Source organism: Colossoma macropomum, unplaced genomic scaffold (assembly GCF_904425465.1).
Source record: "Colossoma macropomum unplaced genomic scaffold, Colossoma_macropomum, whole genome shotgun sequence".
NCBI lineage: Eukaryota > Metazoa > Chordata > Actinopteri > Characiformes > Serrasalmidae > Colossoma > Colossoma macropomum.
The window spans coordinates 7,699,965-7,719,982 of record NW_023494789.1 but is presented as its reverse complement, the minus strand read 5'-3'; the positions used below and the strand labels follow the sequence as shown (position 1 = coordinate 7,719,982).

Here is a 20,018-nt window from a genome sequence, read left to right as displayed (position 1 = left end):
ATGGTAGTGAAATGGCATAGAATTGTCTGAAAACAACAGTGATTTTGCCATGAAATTGCATTTAACAGCTGGAAAACAACAGAGATTTTGAGCATGCAGGGTAACCAGAAAAACTGTGCTGTTTTCTACAGGCACGTATCGTCTCACTGGTTCTTTCCTCCATTAGGCCGTAGCCTGGCATGCTGGTCTTTAATGGCACACAAAAAACAGATACAGCAAGAGGTTTTAGCTGACGCAAGTTTGAGAAAGAAAAAGCAGCAGCTGAACTAAAAACAATATTTCTTATTAGGGAAATGTTGCACAGCACACAGACCGGCAAAAGCAAACTATTAGCTACAGCTGAATATGAGCTGTGCATCACTCTGTAGTTGGCATCCTATATTAGGAACTCAGGGTCTAAGCAGATTTCTGTAAGAGAAAAATGAATAATGTTTTTGAAAGCACCACCATCGCACCCTGTGGTAAACAATGATCCAAACCTGATTCATTCTCTGTATATTCACCCCCCCACCCCCCCAGTGTCAATGGATCCTGTGAAATATGAAATTGTTTGACAGTCAAAATACAATTAATGCTAAATACATGCAACAAGCAAGATAACACTCCTGCATAGTGCGTGAAGATAAGTCTACTATTAAACTTCAACACTGTTACATATGTTAAATTGCACGCAATGCATGTAGCGATAGCCGTAGTTCAGCTCCTTAGTGACTTCTTAATTCAGAGTATCTGGCAATGTTCGGTAGGAGAAATGTACAAACATATCAAGTTTGGAACATTATTGTTGACGACAAGGCAAAATAGCAGTGATATTTAAAAAAAACAGAATTAATTTCTCTTTTAAAGAAAACTAGCTTAGACCCTTTGGGCCTCATTCACCTCTTCCTTAATTTTTTGTTAAAAAAAGGGCTTAAAAAAGTCTACGTCAGATTCATGGCATGCTCTTCAAGCACAGGACTGTTCACACCTTTGTAAGTGTAGATTCTGTTCTTATACCTAAGAACAAATCCCAAATGAGAAAACACTGGTGAACGTCAGAATCTTACTGCGTTAGTGGGTTTGAAGAAGAAATCTTGTCTTAGGAATAGTTGGTGAATGAGGCTCAGTGTCTCAGAGGTCTATGTAACTGTTAGCACATGTTTGCACTCAATATCTTACTTCTTTTAAACGTATTGAGTGTGCAGTAAGTAGTTGGCTAAAATAAATAAACACTATTGGTATTTACAATTATGACAGTGTCAAATTTATATCCCACATCTACCTAAAAACTGCCAAATGTGGTGGAGGGCTATTCTGGTACCAGATAGCATGCAACTGCCGCAGCTTAGCATGCTAACGCTGCAGCACACAGCAGAACAGGTTCATTCCAGCTCACTGAAACTTCACTGATGCAAGGCCAAATAGGTTCACACACAACAACGTAGGTTCAGTTTGAATTCATATCGCACAAGAACCTAACGTTAGCTTAGCGAGAAGGCTAAATCACCAGCAATTCTGGCTTACTGATGCTGCACTGAGGCAAGTTTAGGGGATGAAGACTCACATTTGAGCAAGTTAAGTTGAGTGGCTGGTGCTGGAGTGACAGAAAGAAAAAATCTTTCTAAAAGTTACAGTGGGAGCTTTGGTTTTGCTCTGCATCACCTGAGGCAACATGCAGGGTGGGGAAGGGACAGGATTTAGAAACGGGGAATCAGGAGGCGTTTACAATTTGTATAATCATACAAATTTATATCTCTTGGTGTGTTAAGGTTTAGGGACACTTCAATTTTTTGTAGTTCTCTGGGCAATGATGCCTTAAAATTATTGAGCAATTTATTTTTTAATATAATTTTTTTTTGTGTTTTTAATTATGAATTTAGGGCTACTTCAATAAACACAATAGAATTATAAAAGTGTATAATAATGATAACAATAAATAATTTTAACGTATTCACCCATAACTCCTTTTCATATGCCCATGACCTTCCCCAAAATTCAACATTAAATATATTTCACTAGATTTGGACATAAGCCCCACTACACAAGCCCCCCCCAATGTATAACCCTAAGTGGCGCCGGTGCACGTTTCGCACAATCCACTCAACACACAACTCTTCACCTGACAATCCAGCTCTCTAAATCAGCCGAAGCTGTTGACGTGCTAACATGCTACTGGAACCACATTTGTTCCTACACGTGTACAGCTACAGCACACGCTCACATGTGTGAAAACACACACTTCCACCCCCACAAACACACTAAAAGCATTCATGAAATATATAAAAGGCTGTACATGCGGGATAGAGTTACAGCAACACAGAGACATGAACACTAGAATAGACAACAAATAATAAGAGGAAGCAACACAGTGAAGAAACGATAACTACTGTAGATGTACACAAACACACACACACACACACACACACACACACATACAAACACGGATAAAGCCATCACACTTGTCAGAGAGTCACAGGGCAATAGAGAAGAGTCTTTAATCATGTCACCTTGAAAACACTCACACATACCCACACACACACACACACACACACACACACACACCCACACACACAGTGTCAAGTAGGGTCTTACATATATGTCAGATATGTTTTATACATATGGAAGCGCCTATATGTAATAATAATACGTCTTATATGATTTATTTATATGTGAGTGCCTACACTGTAAAAATGAGGGATCAGCTTAACCTAAAATGATATAGTAACTGATTACATGGCTTTTCTTTAGTTGACTCAACTTGAGGACAGCAGAGTTCACACAACTCAAACTTCTTAGTTGAGTCAAAAATTCTCCCAGCTACTGTTTTTAGTTCTGCATCTCAGTTAGATAAACAAATCTGAATTTGTGTTTTTTATTCAGTTTCCCCACTAGCTGGCACTCCTTCTATCATACAGTCCCATCTGGCATATTTTTCTCTTGGGCTTCTGTATATGGACAGCTACAGTGATGCTGGGATTCAAACTCACAACCTCCCGATGTTGGGATGAATTATTAGACGGTTGCACCACATGAGACGATGTCATGCTTTAAAGTTAAAACAACAAATATTTTCTCCGGTGTATTAAACATTTGTAGAAAATCTGAGTTGCTTTGTGTGTTCCTGAGTGGTGCAGTGGACTAAGCTGTCACCCCAACAGGAGGCTGTGAGTTTGAGCCCCAACCATAGCCATCAGTATGTGTGTAATCAAGAGGAAAAATGTCTAGTAGGATTGTGTGATGGAGAGAGTCCTGGCCAGTTGGGAAGCTGAGTGTAAAAAGAAAGGTAAAAAAATTCAGGGAACTTTTGACTCAGCTATGAAGTTTTAATTGGGTGAACTCTTTGAAAAGTCAAAGTTCCCTTTTTGTCATTCATTTCCCAGTCAAAACATACAGTAAGTACAAGTTCTTCATTTTTCAGTGTAGTAAACCTCCATCATTATGCAAGGGTATCTCAGAAATACCTCCTAAAAAATGAATTACATCATTTTGACTGGAAATTAAATCAATGAAGCCTAGTCTCTGACTTCTGCACAGTACTTTATCAGTAATCATAGCATGTTCCATATTTGTTACATACATGTAAGTACCTAGATTTTTTCTAAGCCCTAAATCTAACCCTAACCAAAAATGCTTTCAAGAAATAAAAAAAGTAGATGCTGTAAACAGCAAAAAGACATTTCAGGGAGGTTTTCCTATTTCTGTCCTACAAATGTACCAAAACTGACACAAGTGCACACACACACATACACACACACACACACATACACACACACACACACACACACACCCACACACACACACACCCACACACACACCACAAAAACCAAAGGGCAGAAGTCAGTTCACTTACGTTACGCAGGTTAAACACTCTTTTATAACAGTCACCATTAAATCATCAGAGCGAGCATTAATACGAGGAGATCCAGTGGTACTTACAGATGCTCATATCTTCACTCTGATTGGACACCTCTTTTCTAGAAGCTTCTTTGCTCTTTTGATCCATAACTCTCCTAGCAGAGGAGGGTGAACCCTTCACTTCCTACAGAGAGAGAGGGGAGGGAGGAGGGGAGGAGGGGAGGAGTGGTTACACAAATAATAATTTGCTGCTCATGTTAGTTTGCATGCACCACAAAATGTTACCAATGTGTGCAGAAGTGGCCTTAATAAAGGTCTGCTGTAAAACACGTGTGAGTGTCTACAGAGTGTCTCTGGACACCCTAAAGGTGGGCCGACACCTTCCTCCTTCTCTTAATGTTAGTTTCATAGCAGTAACTGAATGATTTATAGCAGGTAAAGAAACAGGTTTGATAAGAGTGATAACTGAACAGTGAGTCTGCAGTGTGGAGGGTTGAGAAAAGATCAACAGTTTGATTTAATAAGTTAAGGATGAGCGGAATGTTTCTCTAGATTAACCTCGCTGAGTAAACACTGATGTCCTTGAATGAAGTGCAGTCACTAAAAGTAAATGGAAAACAGCTGCTTGCTTCAGTATCAGTGCAGATACAGAATGCGTAAATCCATAAACACTAAATTACTCAATTCCAACTTGATCAGCCACATAGACTTTACAATATACTGTAGCATATTTGTAAATCAATGTGAGAAAAACCCATTACAAAACCAGAAAAGAACATTTCTAAAAAAAAGAATTGTGGAACCAAACATTTTGTTGTGCTTGAAGTGAGCATCAGTGCCTCTATGGTGAGTTAGCAGGTAGCCAGTGCTGGAGTAGCCAGTCAACATGGGACCGCCTGAATACAAAGTGGTATTTCATAAACTGGCCATCTTAATTACACTATTAAACTTGATAACTCAATTAAAATGAGCATTGATTAAAACATTGATTTTTTAATGATCTTGCAATATCAGTTGTTAACCCCTTAACTGGTGGGCCTGTTACACACGTTTATAACCTAAGAACAGCTCAGCTAGTTTGCATTGAAGTCCCTTAGTATTTAATGCCTGCTTGGGAGGTACGGGGGATTTCAAGGTGTTAATCTGCACAATAATTATTCACATTTGCAAGAAGGGCCTGGGTTCGATTGCCCGGCTGGGCGACCAGCGTGCTTTCTGCGTGGAGCGCATGCTCTCCCTGTGTCTGCGTGTGTTTCCTCCCACAGTCCAAAGACAGACAGTCAGGCCAATTGGACATGCTAAATTGCTCCTAGGTGTGAATATGTTCGTCTGTGTATCTGCCCTGTGATGGACTCAGTGGCTCAGATAATGAATATAATAATAAAAAATAATCTTTGAAATGCCTTGTGTGGTTTGTTATTGTTCAGTTAAAGGGGCACTCTGGCCAAAATGGAAAATGTTACCATCATTACATTTATTATAAACATGTTTACTCGCCGCCTACAATATGTTGCAAAACACTCTACAGTCTGCAGTTTAAAGACTAGAAACCCCCCCTTCTGATGATGCATCTTGAAGGTGAAAGGACCTAATAGCTAATGCAGATTAAAGGCACTATCACATCTGTACTTATTAGCCTCTACATCAGCAGTCAAGATTTCTTTATTACCATGGGGGGATTCTCAGTGGTACAATGCATGCTGGGTATTGTAGTGAGAGAATATAGATGCGTAAAACACAAAAAGATTATAAAATCATGGATACTACAGAATATTAAATGGCAAACAACATTTTAGATGCAGATTTTAGGCCTCTTTAAGTCTGTTTTTACTGTTTGGTCGTTAAAAAATTAGGCCAATTTCTTGATTAACTGTCGAGACAACTAGATTAGACCCATCACTAATGCAATGCATAACGACAGCCCTAGAACATAGTAAATGATTAAATCCCCACATGAGTCACGTACATGAATTATTTCTTCATTTAATACAACACTCTGACAGAACATGACATTAAAGTATTAAAAGCTGCATATATTAACTGTAAATGATCAGCCTCCTCTATCTCTTCTCTCTCTCCATCTCATCTCATGACTTTGTTTTCCAAAAATATTTGCAAATCAAATACACTCCCCGTAGCGTTTCCACGACAACCGCTCAGCTGGATAAGACCATACAAAACAGCAGGGAAATCAGCAGGTTCAGAGCTCTCTAACACATACACACATACATGCACTTGTACACATACAGTACTGTGCTGAAGTCAGAGACCTCCTCTCAATACTTTATTTCCCAGTCAAAACGACCATCAAATACACGTGATTCATTTTTCAGGAGGTATTTCTGAGGAGATTAGATATAAGACAATCCACTCGCATAAGGAAGGGAAAAGTCAAAGGAAACGAGTGAAAGAAACTGGATTTCAAGAGAGAAAACAACCATGCAAGATGTGGTAGACCACCAACACTATCAGATAAACAGCACTTAAAGATTTTATCTTTGAGAGAGAGGAGAAAATAAAGCTGCTTCAGATCTGAAAACATCCACAGGTGTTTCTGTCCATCCTTCCACTGTGAGAAGACGACTCAATGCTACAGCAACAGACATGTACATACTGTGTAAGTCTGTGTGTGTGACCAATAAAGCTTGCTACTGAGAAAAGGAAATAGACAAAAAAGAAGAACATTTGCAAATGAAACAAACAAGCTGCTGGTGTTCTCAGAACAATGGACTGACCACACCAGAGTCCAGACTTCAACATTTCTGAATGTGTTTGGGATTATTTGAATCATGTACAGCAGAAAATGCAACCAACTTTTAAGACTGAACTTTGAAAATGTGCAGATTTCTTTGAAAAACTGAAAGCAAGTCTCTTGAAAAAAATGTGAGCTGTAACAAAGGCAGAGTGGAGAGACTAAATACTGAAAGATTATATTATATTTAGCTGCTGAGGCTTCTGTGTTTTTTCTGTTAAATATGTTTTTTTCCTGACACAGAAAAAAACCCAATGGCCATTTTGACTAGAAATTCAATAAATTAAAGGTTGTCTCTGACTTTTGCCCAGTATTGCACACAGACACACTCACACACACACAAGAGTCCACGGTGTGTTTTGGAGAGTCATGTTACTGTGTTTTGATCATACTTACACAAACACAGAGCCCAGTGGTCTGGCCTATACTGAGCTCTGAGGTCAAAGTTCACAAGCGCAGTGGGAAACAGGTGTGATCATTCACATACAGAAAGAAAAGCCCGGTCATTCAGGCAGGAGGGAAATGACTTCGGTTCAATGCAATGGCACAGCTACAGCAACGCCACAGCCACACAAACCTCTGCTGCAGGAAGTCACAGCTCCAGCAAATGTTTCAATCAAAATAACACTGGCCAAACATGAGCCTCTGTTTCATCATAATCATATGCTCAATATATTTAAAGTTTCAGGCCGTGATTCAGTGAATGCTCTGCAGTGCTTTCTAGAAAGCTCTTTAAGACTGACCTCAGCACAGGGTTGGTTTATTTTAAAGTTATTCATGCGAGGCAGACTTCTGTCCAGGGTTAAATACAGAGTGAAACACTGAAAACATTGGTTGTGTGTGCTTGTGGGCACAAAGCATAACCACTGTGTGCTGAAGTGTGTGCATGTGTGTGTGTGTGAGGGGGGTTTCCTGTTTGTGTAAGCTTCAGTGAGAGGCTCTCATTACTCTGCAGTCTCTGATAAGTGGACATTTTTAAACATTAGTCACCAAGCTAGAGTTAGACAAACAAGGCAGCACGGCGGCATGAAAGCAGCGCATAGACATGCACAAACACACACAGACATAAAGAATTATACACACACACATTTTTCCATATACATATATGTATGTGTGAATATGTATGTATGTATATGTATATGTATATTAGATACCCTACCCCTACCCTACAGTACACTACAGTATATTTTACCAGAAAAATATTTCAGAATTAAGAATTCTGTTCATAAGAAGATATTAAATGTTAAATACTGCACTGTGCATTAATTCTTTTATCAAATTATTTGCCACTTTCTATAAGGTAATGAATTCTGGATATTAATTTGATTAAAACCTAATTCTCACTGCTTTCTCAGTCATTTTAGAATCTTCTACAGCTCATTTCAAAACTGATTAAAACATTAATCGACAATTTATATGTGTGTATATCTATATTTTTATCATTGCTATCATACAAAACATTTTGTCTCAGAAATGGTGACTTTACAAGATTTTAACAAGTGGAATATTGGACCATTTCTGTTTGTCCATTTATCAAAAAAAATGTTTACACAATGTGAAGAGCAGCTGGCGTTTTCTAATGGTGTAGAAACATCAGGAGGTTTTTATATGGTAGATATAAAGATATATGACTGTAATTCACTCAGTTCTCTACACACACTGTAAATTAGATTATCTGTACACACACAGTTAAACAGCTTGGTTGACTTCTGTATTGGGCGTGGACTGTTCTATTCTATTCTATTCTATTCTATTCTATTCTATTCCTAATACTGAAAAATTAGACAGTAGAATGAAGTTGTGAGGGTGACCTCACATGTTGCACTGCTCATGCAGAACATCTCATATCTGTCATAGACTCATAAGTTATTGTAGTGAGGACTAGACGCACCGTCCCTTTTTAACAAAGCCGTAATGGTACAGCAAGTCACCATGAGCTGCATTTAACCTGAGCTTCACTCATAGCATTAGCATGAGTATATAAAGAGGCCTAGATGACAGCGCGCCTATGTGTTCTTCACTTTTAGACATGAGGCTACCGTGTGTGTCACTTAACCTATATTTAGCCTCACAGGGATGTGGGTATTTTAAATAGGCAACTGAGTGCTGGTCTGCTACTGTTAGCATAGCTTTAACATCCAGCTTAAAGGGGAATTTCACCGATTTTTCAGATTTTGTGGATAATTCAATGCTTGAGATGTAAACAAAGTCATTCAGAGTGGTTTGGTGTAATTTAACGCATTGTAGGGAAACGTACGGACTCTGATTTCTTTACAGGGGTGATGATTGAAACCAGGCGTCAATATAGTCATTTTTATTAACTATCCAAAATGACCGTAAACCTAAATGTGCCTTCAGAGGTTTTATACATAATGTTGAGGATAGTAAAACAGTAATAAATTGGAAAAAGTGAATTTTCTTTGCGGAATATTTGCGTTTCAACACCCTGTTTAAAAAAATTAAAAATATGTTTTAAGCAAAAATGTTCTCAAAACTATCATGAAACAATGTTTCAGGTATCAGGCAAGATATTCTGAACAGCTTTATATAATAACTGGTCCTAAGGTGCCTTTTAGAGGCTTTGTTTACATCTTAATGCTCTAATTATGCACAACTTTTGAAACTTTGGTGGAATTCTCCTTTAATGATATACAATGTACACTTGTAAGCAAAAGTTTGAACGCCCAAATGTTCCATGTTTTCTTGAATTTGTAAGTGAAAATAAATACACATCCTATTTAACAAAAAATGAAGCATAAAAAATAAACTTATTTTCACCCAAACAAACAACAAAACATTGCTGAATCTGACCAGTGGTGCCCCAAACTTTTCCATATGACTGTGGTATCAGTACTGCGCTGGACAGTTAACTGTAATAGAGGAACTACTTTCATTTATTTAAAAAACACACGCATCATCGTCTCTTCTCTGTGTGACGACCAACAGATGGTCAGACAGTAGGCCTATTGACCTATGACGCCATTATTCTGGACATTCACACTGGGGCCTTGTGAAAATGCTAGAAACCATAAAATATGTTCCAGGAAATACATTGTTTAGTCTGCACGTGTTTACCTGGTGATGATGTTTCTGTTCCTCACAGCAACATAATTTGTTTATTATAGCATCGCCATATAAAACTATTCAAATAAACCTCTCTCTACTGCCCACTGTAATATGCAAAACCGTGATGGGATATGTGATGACTAAGCACTCTGAGACACAGAGGGAACAGCCTCAAATACCCTCCGAATACTTAGATTATTCTAATCACTGAGGCCCATAATTGTAGGTTGCCCTGTTTATAGGAAAATGGGGAGAACGAACAAATTGTTGCACTGCCATCTGGTGGTTATCTTATGCAAGTGCCACTGTTAGTTACCACTAAATTACAGAATTATAGCTTTCTTAAACTGATCAGCTTAACTGCTAGAGCCCTGGGTGTATTATTCAGTTACTAAGCTTAAGAAGTATTATTATGACATGACTGCCTAATATGAGTAATTCAGTTACTACTATAAAACTAATACATCAGTTGTGTAGTTATGAGAGTGAGGCAGTACAGTATGAACCTACATAAAGGCCTTTAACATTAATGTTGACCCAAACAAGGAAATTGCTTTCTCAGTCTCTAAAGTGTTAAGGTAAGTTTAGCGATTTTATATCTATCGTGTGGGATTTCTTCTTGTTCTGTAGGCCACGAAGATTGACAGAGGGGGTTATAATGAGTAGACGAGAGAAAGTCTACTGTAGCTTCCTGCCATTCCTCCTGTCAGTTCCCCTGACTGCATCATAAAAGATGAAAGAGGGAGAGAAAGAGAGAGAGAGAGAGATACAGAAAGAGACAAAGAAAGAGCGAGAGAGCGAGAGAGAGAGAGCGCAGAAAGTTTGTGAATTATTAAACTGAGCTGGGGAATAGAGAGGTCATGTTTCAGAGTGCTGAGATAGTTGGATCTCTACAAAATCTGCCTTCCTTCATCCTCTAATTTAGTCCAATGACACCTTAACAGTCTCCTCAGTCCACATTTCACAGAAACACTCCACAGATCAATAAGGCCTACAGCTCACACCCGCAAACAGGAAACCCAGGATTCAGGTCAGTCTGGTGCACTAGGGCTCTCAGCCAAGACAGTATCCAGAGGACTGAGTTCAGATTTCAGTAGCAGGTTTAGATTTTACTGCACAGACTGGCTTACAAATATGCTAAAATAAAGAATGTAGGATTTTTAGTTTAAAAAAATGCAGTAGGCAATTTTTGCAGCCTTTCCAAGTCACCTTCTAAACACAGAGAATGAAATATGCGGGTGATTTCAACCAGAACGGAGGAAAATAAGGCCAGTTAGATTAGCACTCTTTAGCTTGCTAGCACACTTTTGTCACTTTTAATGGCTGTAAAACTGAGTATGCCACTGGAAAATATGCCCAGAATGCTAATAATCCTTCAGTGAACTCAACTTCAAGGGATTCTTTTCAATGCAATATTAAGACACATTGGTACTGGGATACTCCACTCCAGCTAAATTTCTAATTAGCTTTACACGCTAAGTAGTCAGAAGCATGGTGGGTTGTGTACGAGGAACGGGTGGCAGCTACTTTGACAAATGGCTTTAATACTGGTCTCAGCTGGTTTATGTTGGTCCAGTGGTAGTTTGGTGCTGGTTTAGCTGCATAGTCATTCTGGTTGACCAGCATACCATCATCCAAAACACATGCAACGTTCAGAAACATAGTATTAGCTTTTAGAGTGTCTCTGACCAGGTGACATGGTGTGGGGGATCATATCTGCAAACCATACTGGGCATACTGAAGCTCCAGGAACAGAAAGTGTTGCGGTTAAAATGCAACTACATCCATTTATTCTCACTGTTGCATAATGTGTGTGTGTATCCTTTAGTTTTTAATCCATGGTCCAACCATTGTTTACTATCAAAAAAATCAGTGAGCCTACATGTGTCTTCTGAGTTCCTATATATAATGTGAATAATGATAATAAAGTGCTAAATCTGAAAAATACATTTTCTTTGGGGTCTATTTTGCCTTACAATGCCCTACATTGGGGTCACCAGTCTTATCCACAGTGGGCCGGTGCTGCTGCAGGTCTTCATTCCAACTAAGCAGATGTTATCCTGATTTCAATTGGCTAATCAGTTGGAATGAACACCTGCAGCCAGACTGGACCTTTGTGGACAAGATTGGTGACCCCTGCCCTACAAGCACCTCTACACCATGAATTTATTTAATGCCAAGGCCCACCGGTGGGCCCAAAGTTTTATAACACACTTTTGTAACCGAAGAATAGCTTAGTTTGCATTGATGTGCTTGTGGTTACTAAATAATAAGCCTTAGTATGTAACAAGCCAGAGATTGTGAAATCATATAATCACTTCGGACGTCTGGTTCCTGTCATCACCACTGTGAACAACTCAGCTAAGTTTATCTAGAATTGAGCATTTCACACCAAACCACTCTGAATGACTTCATTTTCATTTTTGTGGTTGAATTCTGCAAAAATTTAGAAAAATTGGTGGAATTTTCCTCTTCAAAGTTACTCTCATTCTCTCTCTCGTAAGCTTCGAAAACCTCAGGGTGCACACACACATGCATGCGGCCTCACGCAGACGTGCACACAGGCAAACTAACACTGTGTTATTTAAACTTTATTTCTGGACTCTCTCCACAACACTGGGCTCCTTATAAATAACCCTGTAATTTGCATGTGGGCTGTGTGTGTGTGTGTGTGTGTGTGTGTGAACCAGGCAGTTTCACTGCTCTTACAAGTTTATTATCAGTTTCAGTCTTTGTTGCCACTGTGTGTTAGTTGGCTCTCATGGTGACACTTCAAGGAAGTATTACTCACTTTTTGGTGAGTTAGTATGCACTACTGTGCAAAAGTCAGAGGCTACCCTTCATTTATTTCATTTCCTGTCAAAGAAGCCAACGTATTCATTTTTCTGTGTCAGAAAACATACATTTAACAGAAAATTACAAAGAAGCCTCAACAGCTAAATATAATTTCACATTTTTCAGTATTTAATGCGTCCACTCTTTACCTTCCCCTCTTTTCAGGAGACTCGCTTTCACTTTTTCAAAGAAATCTGTAGGGATATTTGTCCACACCTCCAAAGTTCAGTCTTAGCAGTTGGTTGCATTTTTTGCCTCTCACAATCTAAGGATCTCAAACACATTCAGTGATGTTGAGGTCTGGACTCTGGGGTGGTCAGTTTATTTTTCTGATAGTTATGCTGATGACGTTGCTGCTGCTGAACTTCTCTCAGTGTCTGTTTCTCTCTCCTCTTCTTCAGAGCATACGCTGAAGGTTATGAAGATGTGGGAAAATGAGGATTAAATGTTCCTTTCAGAATGGAAATATTTAATATCTCTCTCTCTCTTTTGCTTACTCCCTCCCTCTAATCATAACACACACCTACAGGCTTGCCAAAAAGTGACTCACACTTCTCAGAGTGGACTGCACCAGAGTGCACTCCAAGAGTCTCCATCCAACATAAAGAACTCCACCACAGCCTCGAGCCATGGCACTCCATACAGCATGAACTCATCAGCTCTATACATCTGCTAACCAATCACAAGTGATAACCAAGCGTGCACACATCCAGAATAGTACACTGAAATCAAACATTCAGCTGCAGCAGACCGTGTTTGCGTTTCACTGTTGATCTGATGATGCTCAAACTGTTTGAATGCTGTTGTATTCATCAAAAGAGTGAAGAGTGTGTTTTTATTCACTATTTCTCATTTTCATTGCTGTTCAGATTATTTGTTAAGCGGTTTTTGACACTTCATCACAGGTCTGTTTAATTTTTTTGTTTTTCTGATTGTAAATGTTAGGTGGCTAAACACTTTGTGCATCCCTAAACTAAAATGTTTTAAACAAGAAAACAAACAAATAGATAAATAATAAGGACGTAACAACACACATACTCGCAGGATCGATATGATTTTTTCAATTTCAATTTTGAAATAAAGATTTAGTTCAATAGCCAATATTTTATATGTTAAAATGGTTTGATTTTACAGATCGCTTATTATTTACTACACAGGCTGGTTTGGCTCAGAGAAATACAAATGTATTTCAGGGCAAAAGACTGTAGAGCAGCATATCCTTGTGCAAAATAATGCTCTTGTTCTTGAGTGGCACAACCATCTAACTGTTGGCTCTTAGGAAATTGAGAGTTTGTCCCCGGTGATGCCACAGTCATTCGAGGCTGGGAGTCCCCCCCCCCAACCCCACAAAAAGAAATGTCCCAAAATGACTTAGAAAAAGGTCTGGTTCCATTGACTTACATTAAAAGTACAGTGGGTTTTTCCTTCTCCTGTAAAGGTATCATTTTTGAGATATGAGGTCTTCTTCTGAAAACAGCGATATATAAGCATTAACTGTGTAACTAATTTTCAATTTTTTTTCAATTTTTTTCAAATTTTCAATTTGGTTTCCATGAAAAAAGGCAAATGAAAGACCACTAGAAAGGACCCAGAGCTGTACTGATGATACAGTTTGAATTTCAATACAATTCAATACAGCCTTTAATAAATACATGAATTTGTATTTAGGGATGTAAATTTGGTCTGAGAAGTGGGTGAACAGGCATTAGGAGGCTATAGCTTACATACAGCAATTTAAATGTAAAAATGACTAAACAAAGTATACCAAAATTATGCGTACCATATTGATATCTCACGCTTTAAACAAACAAAACACAGCAACTAAATCTATTTTAGCCTTAATCCGAGTTCTGAAATGTAACTGACAGCTCTAGAATAATGCAAATCAGCCATGTACTTTTTTTGACAACCTTCTTGCAACATACAAAATATATTGCAAAATTTCCAAAAAGTGGAAAGAACATGTCCCCCAACCCCACCACCCCCACTAAATTTGTATCAGTGATTCCAAGTAGAACAAAGTGATCCCTCCTGTGCTCCGTGTGGGAGGAGAGGGGTCAAAATCAGATGAGGAAATCATGAGAGATTGAGTTTGGCTACTGACTGTGTAAGTTGTGCAATGACAAAAGAAAAACAGTTGGTGCCCTGTGCTCCATTCTTTCACTCTCCTTCTCTCTTTCTCTCTCTCTCTCTCTCTGTCTCATACATACACTCTTTCTTTCTCCACTATTCGCCTCACAACCCTGCTGCAATCTAAATGTATAAATTTGAATGAAAGATCAACATAACTCTGAGTCTAGCGCTGTCGTTGTAAAAAGTTGGATGCATAGGGATCCAAGCACGATCAAACTTCATTAACCCCCTGAACTCTATGCTAATTATCCAGTTATGAATCCCCTCTTTAAAAAAGGCTTCGCCACAAAGACTTCTTTATGTCACAGAAGAACCACTTTGGGCTCCCTAAAGAACCGTTTGAAAAGAGATGTGTGAGTGTGAAGACCATTTCAACAGTTTAAAGAACCAACACATGTAAAGGTTTTATACCAATGTACAACCGTTTACATGCTTAAAGCGTTCTTTGTAAGGTGAAATGATTCTTCAGATTGATGGAGAATGTGTTATACATGGTTCTATATAGAACCTTTTAGAAAAAGAGTTCCGCTATTGTTACAAGCCTGACATTGTGAGAATAGAAGAACCCTTTTTGGTGCTATATAGAACCATATACAACACATTCTCCATCAATCTGAAAAATCGTTTCACTTAAGAACCTTTGAGTGTAACAATTAACTTAATATATTAGTTGTATAGCAGATACAAAATAATTTATAACAGTTACTGAATGTTTATTAATAAAATAATGCAATAATAAGCTCATAGTAATAGTGAATCTAGAATTTTAGGGGTTCACTGAAAAATTTGATATCGTAGAAAGTGAAATCATCTTAAATCTAGTCAATATATCTAATATTTTTCATTAGTAGATAGTTGTAAAAATATTGTAAGATTATTCAACCTAGTTCTATTCAAGTAATGTTATCTAGAGATTTATTCCACTGGCAGACAATTTTACTCATTTCAAGAAATAATGCAATTAATTATGGCAGCTTTATTTGGATCTCTGAATGTAATTAGGATTACTTGGTTTGTGAGAAGCAGAAAATATAACCAACTTCTAAGACTGAACTTTGTAGGTGTGAATAAATATCCCTGCAGATTTCTTTGAATAACTGAAATCAAGTCTCCTGATAGGAACAGAAGCTGTAATAAAGGCTAAGAGTGGGCACACTATGATATTCTGTTTAGTTGTTGAGGCTTCTGTGTAATTGTCTGTTAAATATATGTTTATCTCATGATGAGATACAGCTGTATGCAAAAGTTTGGGCACCACTGCTCAAATGACACCACGTCTGCATGAAACAAACTTATATATGACATATTTCTTCACCCTTTCAGTCAGTACTTAATAGGACCCCCTTTCACTGAAATCTGAGCCACCAAATCTTTCTTGTAGCTAACAGTCTTTTATTTTATGATTGAAGAGTTATTTTTCCGCTGTTCCCTGCATAATGTTTCAAGTTCAAATATATTTATAGGTTGTCTTGCATGCACACTGTGTTTGAGACACAGATTTTAATACAAGATAGTCTGGCGATAGTGAAGGCCATTCCAAAGCCTTTAAACCTATTGTTTCTTGAAGTAGTTTAATATTAATTTTGAGTGATCATGTATGGCTGATGGCAGCACGGTGGCGCAGTGGGTAGCGCTGTCACCTCACAGCAAGAATGGCCTGGGTTCGATTCCCGGCCGAATGACCAGGGTCATTTCTGTGTGGAGTTTGCCTGTTCTCCCCGTGTCTGCGTGGTTTTCCTCCGGGTACTCCGGTTTCCTCCCGCAGTCCAAAAAACATGCAGTCAGGCCAATTGGACATGCTAAAATTGCCCCTAGGTGTGAGTGTGTGAATGTGTATGTCTGTCTGTCTGCCCTGTCATGGACTGGTGACCTGTCCAGGGTGTATCCTGCCTTCCACCCAATGACAGCTGGGATAGGCTCCAGCACCCCACTGCGACCCAGAAGGATAAGCGGTTTAGATGATGTATGTATGTATGTATGTATGTATGGCTGATGATGGGATGATGCATGTTTTGACTTCTGTTTTTGTTCTTTTATTCATATTTAGTATAATTCTTTCTTTCCTCTATCCTCAAAACATTTCCTGTGCCCCAGGCTGCCACACAACCCCAAAGCATAATAGATCCACCCTCACACTTAACAACTGGCAAGGTATCCAAACATAACATTCAATTTTTGTTTCATCAGACCACAGCGCTGGATTTAAAAAGGCCTCTGGTTTATCCTCTTGTTGTATTACATACTTCAGATGTTGACTTTTGTGATGAGATCACAATTCATGTTTACTTCTGATGACAACAACAACACTGCACAGTGGACTAGTGCGTCACTATTCTCGTGCCAACTAAATCTCATGTAGGTCATTAGCAATGTTGTGGGGGTTTTGCTTTGCATAACTTACCAGTCTAAAAGCAGATTTATCTGAGATTTGTCTTGGTCTTTCAGATCATTCCTTGACTTCAACAATTCCCAGTAACTTCTGTTCCTTAAAGACAACTCAGGAATTGAAAACTTCAAGCAGAAAGTGGTTAGAAGTCTTTTGTTGCTTTGTAAGATTAAATTATCTTTAGTTTTTCTGACCTTCAGCCAGCTGCTTAGAGGTGGCCATGGCTGTTGAATGTAAGCACCTCGCCCTGGGAGGTTTAAAGGGTCTGGAACTGCCTAGCCCTGACTTGGGTTATAGCCTAATGCATCAAATGAGCTCTGAGACTTAAATTTTTGCATAGCAAATAAAATGGTAATTGTGTATAAAAATAGTAAAAAATCATGTGTAATTGTGTAAAAAGGTAGAAATATGTATTTAAGTCTGCTCCAGGCAGATAGTGTTAACCTCTTTTCATTTAGAAGATCAACAAAGCATGTTATTTGACCAGGGTTGCCCAAACTTTCACATGTAACAGTGTATTAGATGTATCAACTAGATTTTAGATAATTGGCAAAATATATATTTTGGAGTGTTAAAGTGCCCATATCATCACATTTTTCAAATAAAAGAGTTAGCTTTAGAGCTAAAATTTTGAAGTGCACTGTCCACTTCCAATCCATACAGTCTATACACAGAAAGTAAGCTGCAAAAACAGCCCATTTTGAATACACTGTTTTTGTGATGTCACAAAAACAGTATTTCTGTCTGTTTGGCCGGCAGCAGTCAAACCCACTTTTTCATGCTGAAGTTCTATGGACTGTTTCAGCCCAGACTGCTTTTTGACTGAGGCACAACACAGGGCAGCCAATCATTTACATCTCTTATTCTTAAAGACACAGTAACACAAACAGTCTTTTTAATTTTAAGGGATATAGAGAGGTTGGAAAATTGTCATGTAAAATTTAATTATGACTGTTTTTGGTACAGAAACCCACACATGCATTATAAATGGACCAGGGGGAAAATTTAAATATAATAAAAATGTAGGGTATGGGCTCTTTAGGACTTGTCATTCAGTAAATACTATAAATAATTCAGTACCTACTATGAAACTAATATATAACCTATTATATAAGTTATTATATAATGTGTAATTAGTGAGGTATTGAAGGAACTGATACACATGCAGGTTAAGGGGGTTAAATTTGTCTGACTCAGCAGTCTCCCACACACACATACACACACAAACACACACTAACTCACCGTGCTGTGTGCGGGAGGTTTCTCAAACATGTTCTTGAGGCTAGTCAGTGGTATGTCGAACCTTTCGATGTGCCTGTTCTCCTGCAGGTCCTCTTTGGCGTCAGCGGCCCGCGTGTGTCCTGCTCCTTTCAACTCCTCTGTTCTGTTTCCTGATTGAGTTTCCATTGTGGAAGAAACCAAACACCCCCCCACACACGCACTTCCCCCCAACCAGAGCCCAGCTGACCACTGGCCGTGTGAGGACAGACAGTGAAACAGAGACAGACGGAGTGAGAGAGAAACGGAGAGATGGACGGAGAGGGAAGACAAGGAAAAAAGGAGCGAGAGATGTGGAGAAAGGAGTGCGTGGCACAGTTGAAGTGTCTGAGGAGGCAGACCCAGCCAGATGGATGAAGAGAGCCCAGAAGGAGGAGAGACCAAGAGAGAGAAAGTAGGAAAAAAGGAAGAGAGAAAGAAAAGAGGGAGGAGAACGAAAAAAGGAGTCGAAAGAAATAAGGAAAGTAAGAAAAAAAAGAAAAGAGAGTGAGAGCAAAAAAAGGAGGAGAGAGGGAAGAAAACAACTGGAGAGAGAGAGGAATGAGGAGAGAGAGGGAAAAAAAGATGACAGTGAAAAAAAACTTAAGAGAGGAATAATAAAAAGAAGAAGAGAGAAAGAAAAATATGTGAAAGAAAGAAAAAATGAGGAGGGAAAAATAGTTCAAAAAAGAAAATGAGGGAGAGAAAGTAAGAAAAAAGAAAGAGAAAAGTGAGAAAAAGTTAGAAAAAAGAAGTGGAAAAGAAGGAGAGGCAAACTAAAAAGAGAGAGAAAGTTAGCGAAAAGAAAAGGAGACAGAAAGTAAGCAAAAAGAAAAGAGAAATTTAAAAAGAAAAAAGAAAGTAGGCAAAAAGTAGAGAGAGAAATAAAATGAGAAAAAGAAGCAGAGATAGAAAATAAAATATAAGAGAGAGATAATAAGAAAAAGGAGGAGAAAAAAACTTTGAATTTCCTTCCAGTAAATACTCACTCACTAATACACACACACACACACACACACACACACACACACACACTAAAGGGAAACACAAGCTGTGTATGTGAGAGAGCGAGAGATTTGTACAGCAGCCTAGAGGAAACAAGCATTACTGCTGAACAAATCATGGAAACATTAACAGCCCTGCCTTAAACCCCTCACTGCTTTCACACCAACACCCTTCCTTCTCTACCACACACTCATTTCCTCATTAAACCATCCAGGCACACTGTACCTAGACTGTATCCAGACTGCACCCACACTGGACCTAGAATGCATCCATACTGCATCCAGACTGTACCTAGACTGCACCCAAACTGTATCCAGACTGCATCCACTCTGCATCCAGACGGCATCTAGACTGCATCCAAACTACACCCAAACTGCATCCAGGCTGCACCCCCCTGGCATCCAGACTGCACCTAGACTGCATCCACACTGCATCCAGACTGCACCCATACCAGATCAAGACTGCAGCCATACTGCATCCACACCACATCTAGACTACACTCACATTGCATCCAGACTGCACTCACATTGCATCCACACCACACCTAGACTGCACTCACATTGCATCAAGACTGCACCCACACTGCATCCAGACTGCGCTCACACTGCATCCAGACTGAACTCACACTGCATCCAGACTGCACCCATACTGCATCCAGACTGCACTCAAACTGCATCCAGTGTGCACCAACACTACATTCAGACTGCAACCAGACTGCACCCACACTGCATCCAGACTGTACCTAGATTG

The 20,018-nt window shown here is 38.9% G+C and overlaps 1 protein-coding gene across 2 annotated transcripts in view; it reads right to left on the bottom strand.

Annotated features, from left to right (window-relative positions):
- xirp2a (xin actin binding repeat containing 2a) overlaps window positions 1-18,689 on the bottom strand; it is a 44,717-nt gene extending 26,028 nt beyond the window's left edge. Inside the window, exons 1-2 of one of the 2 annotated variants that reach the window (XM_036569955.1) lie at window positions 18,249-18,689; window positions 3,916-4,018 (exon numbers count right to left, since the gene is read on the bottom strand). In XM_036569955.1, coding sequence (XP_036425848.1) covers window positions 3,916-4,018; window positions 18,249-18,413 — 268 coding nt within the window. In that variant the 5' untranslated portion in view covers window positions 18,414-18,689. Of the gene's footprint in view, window positions 1-3,915; window positions 4,019-4,119; window positions 4,225-18,248 lie in introns of those variants that run through there. The other variant, XM_036569956.1, reaches the window with a different exon arrangement.
- Window positions 18,690-20,018: the final 1,329 nt, after the last annotated feature.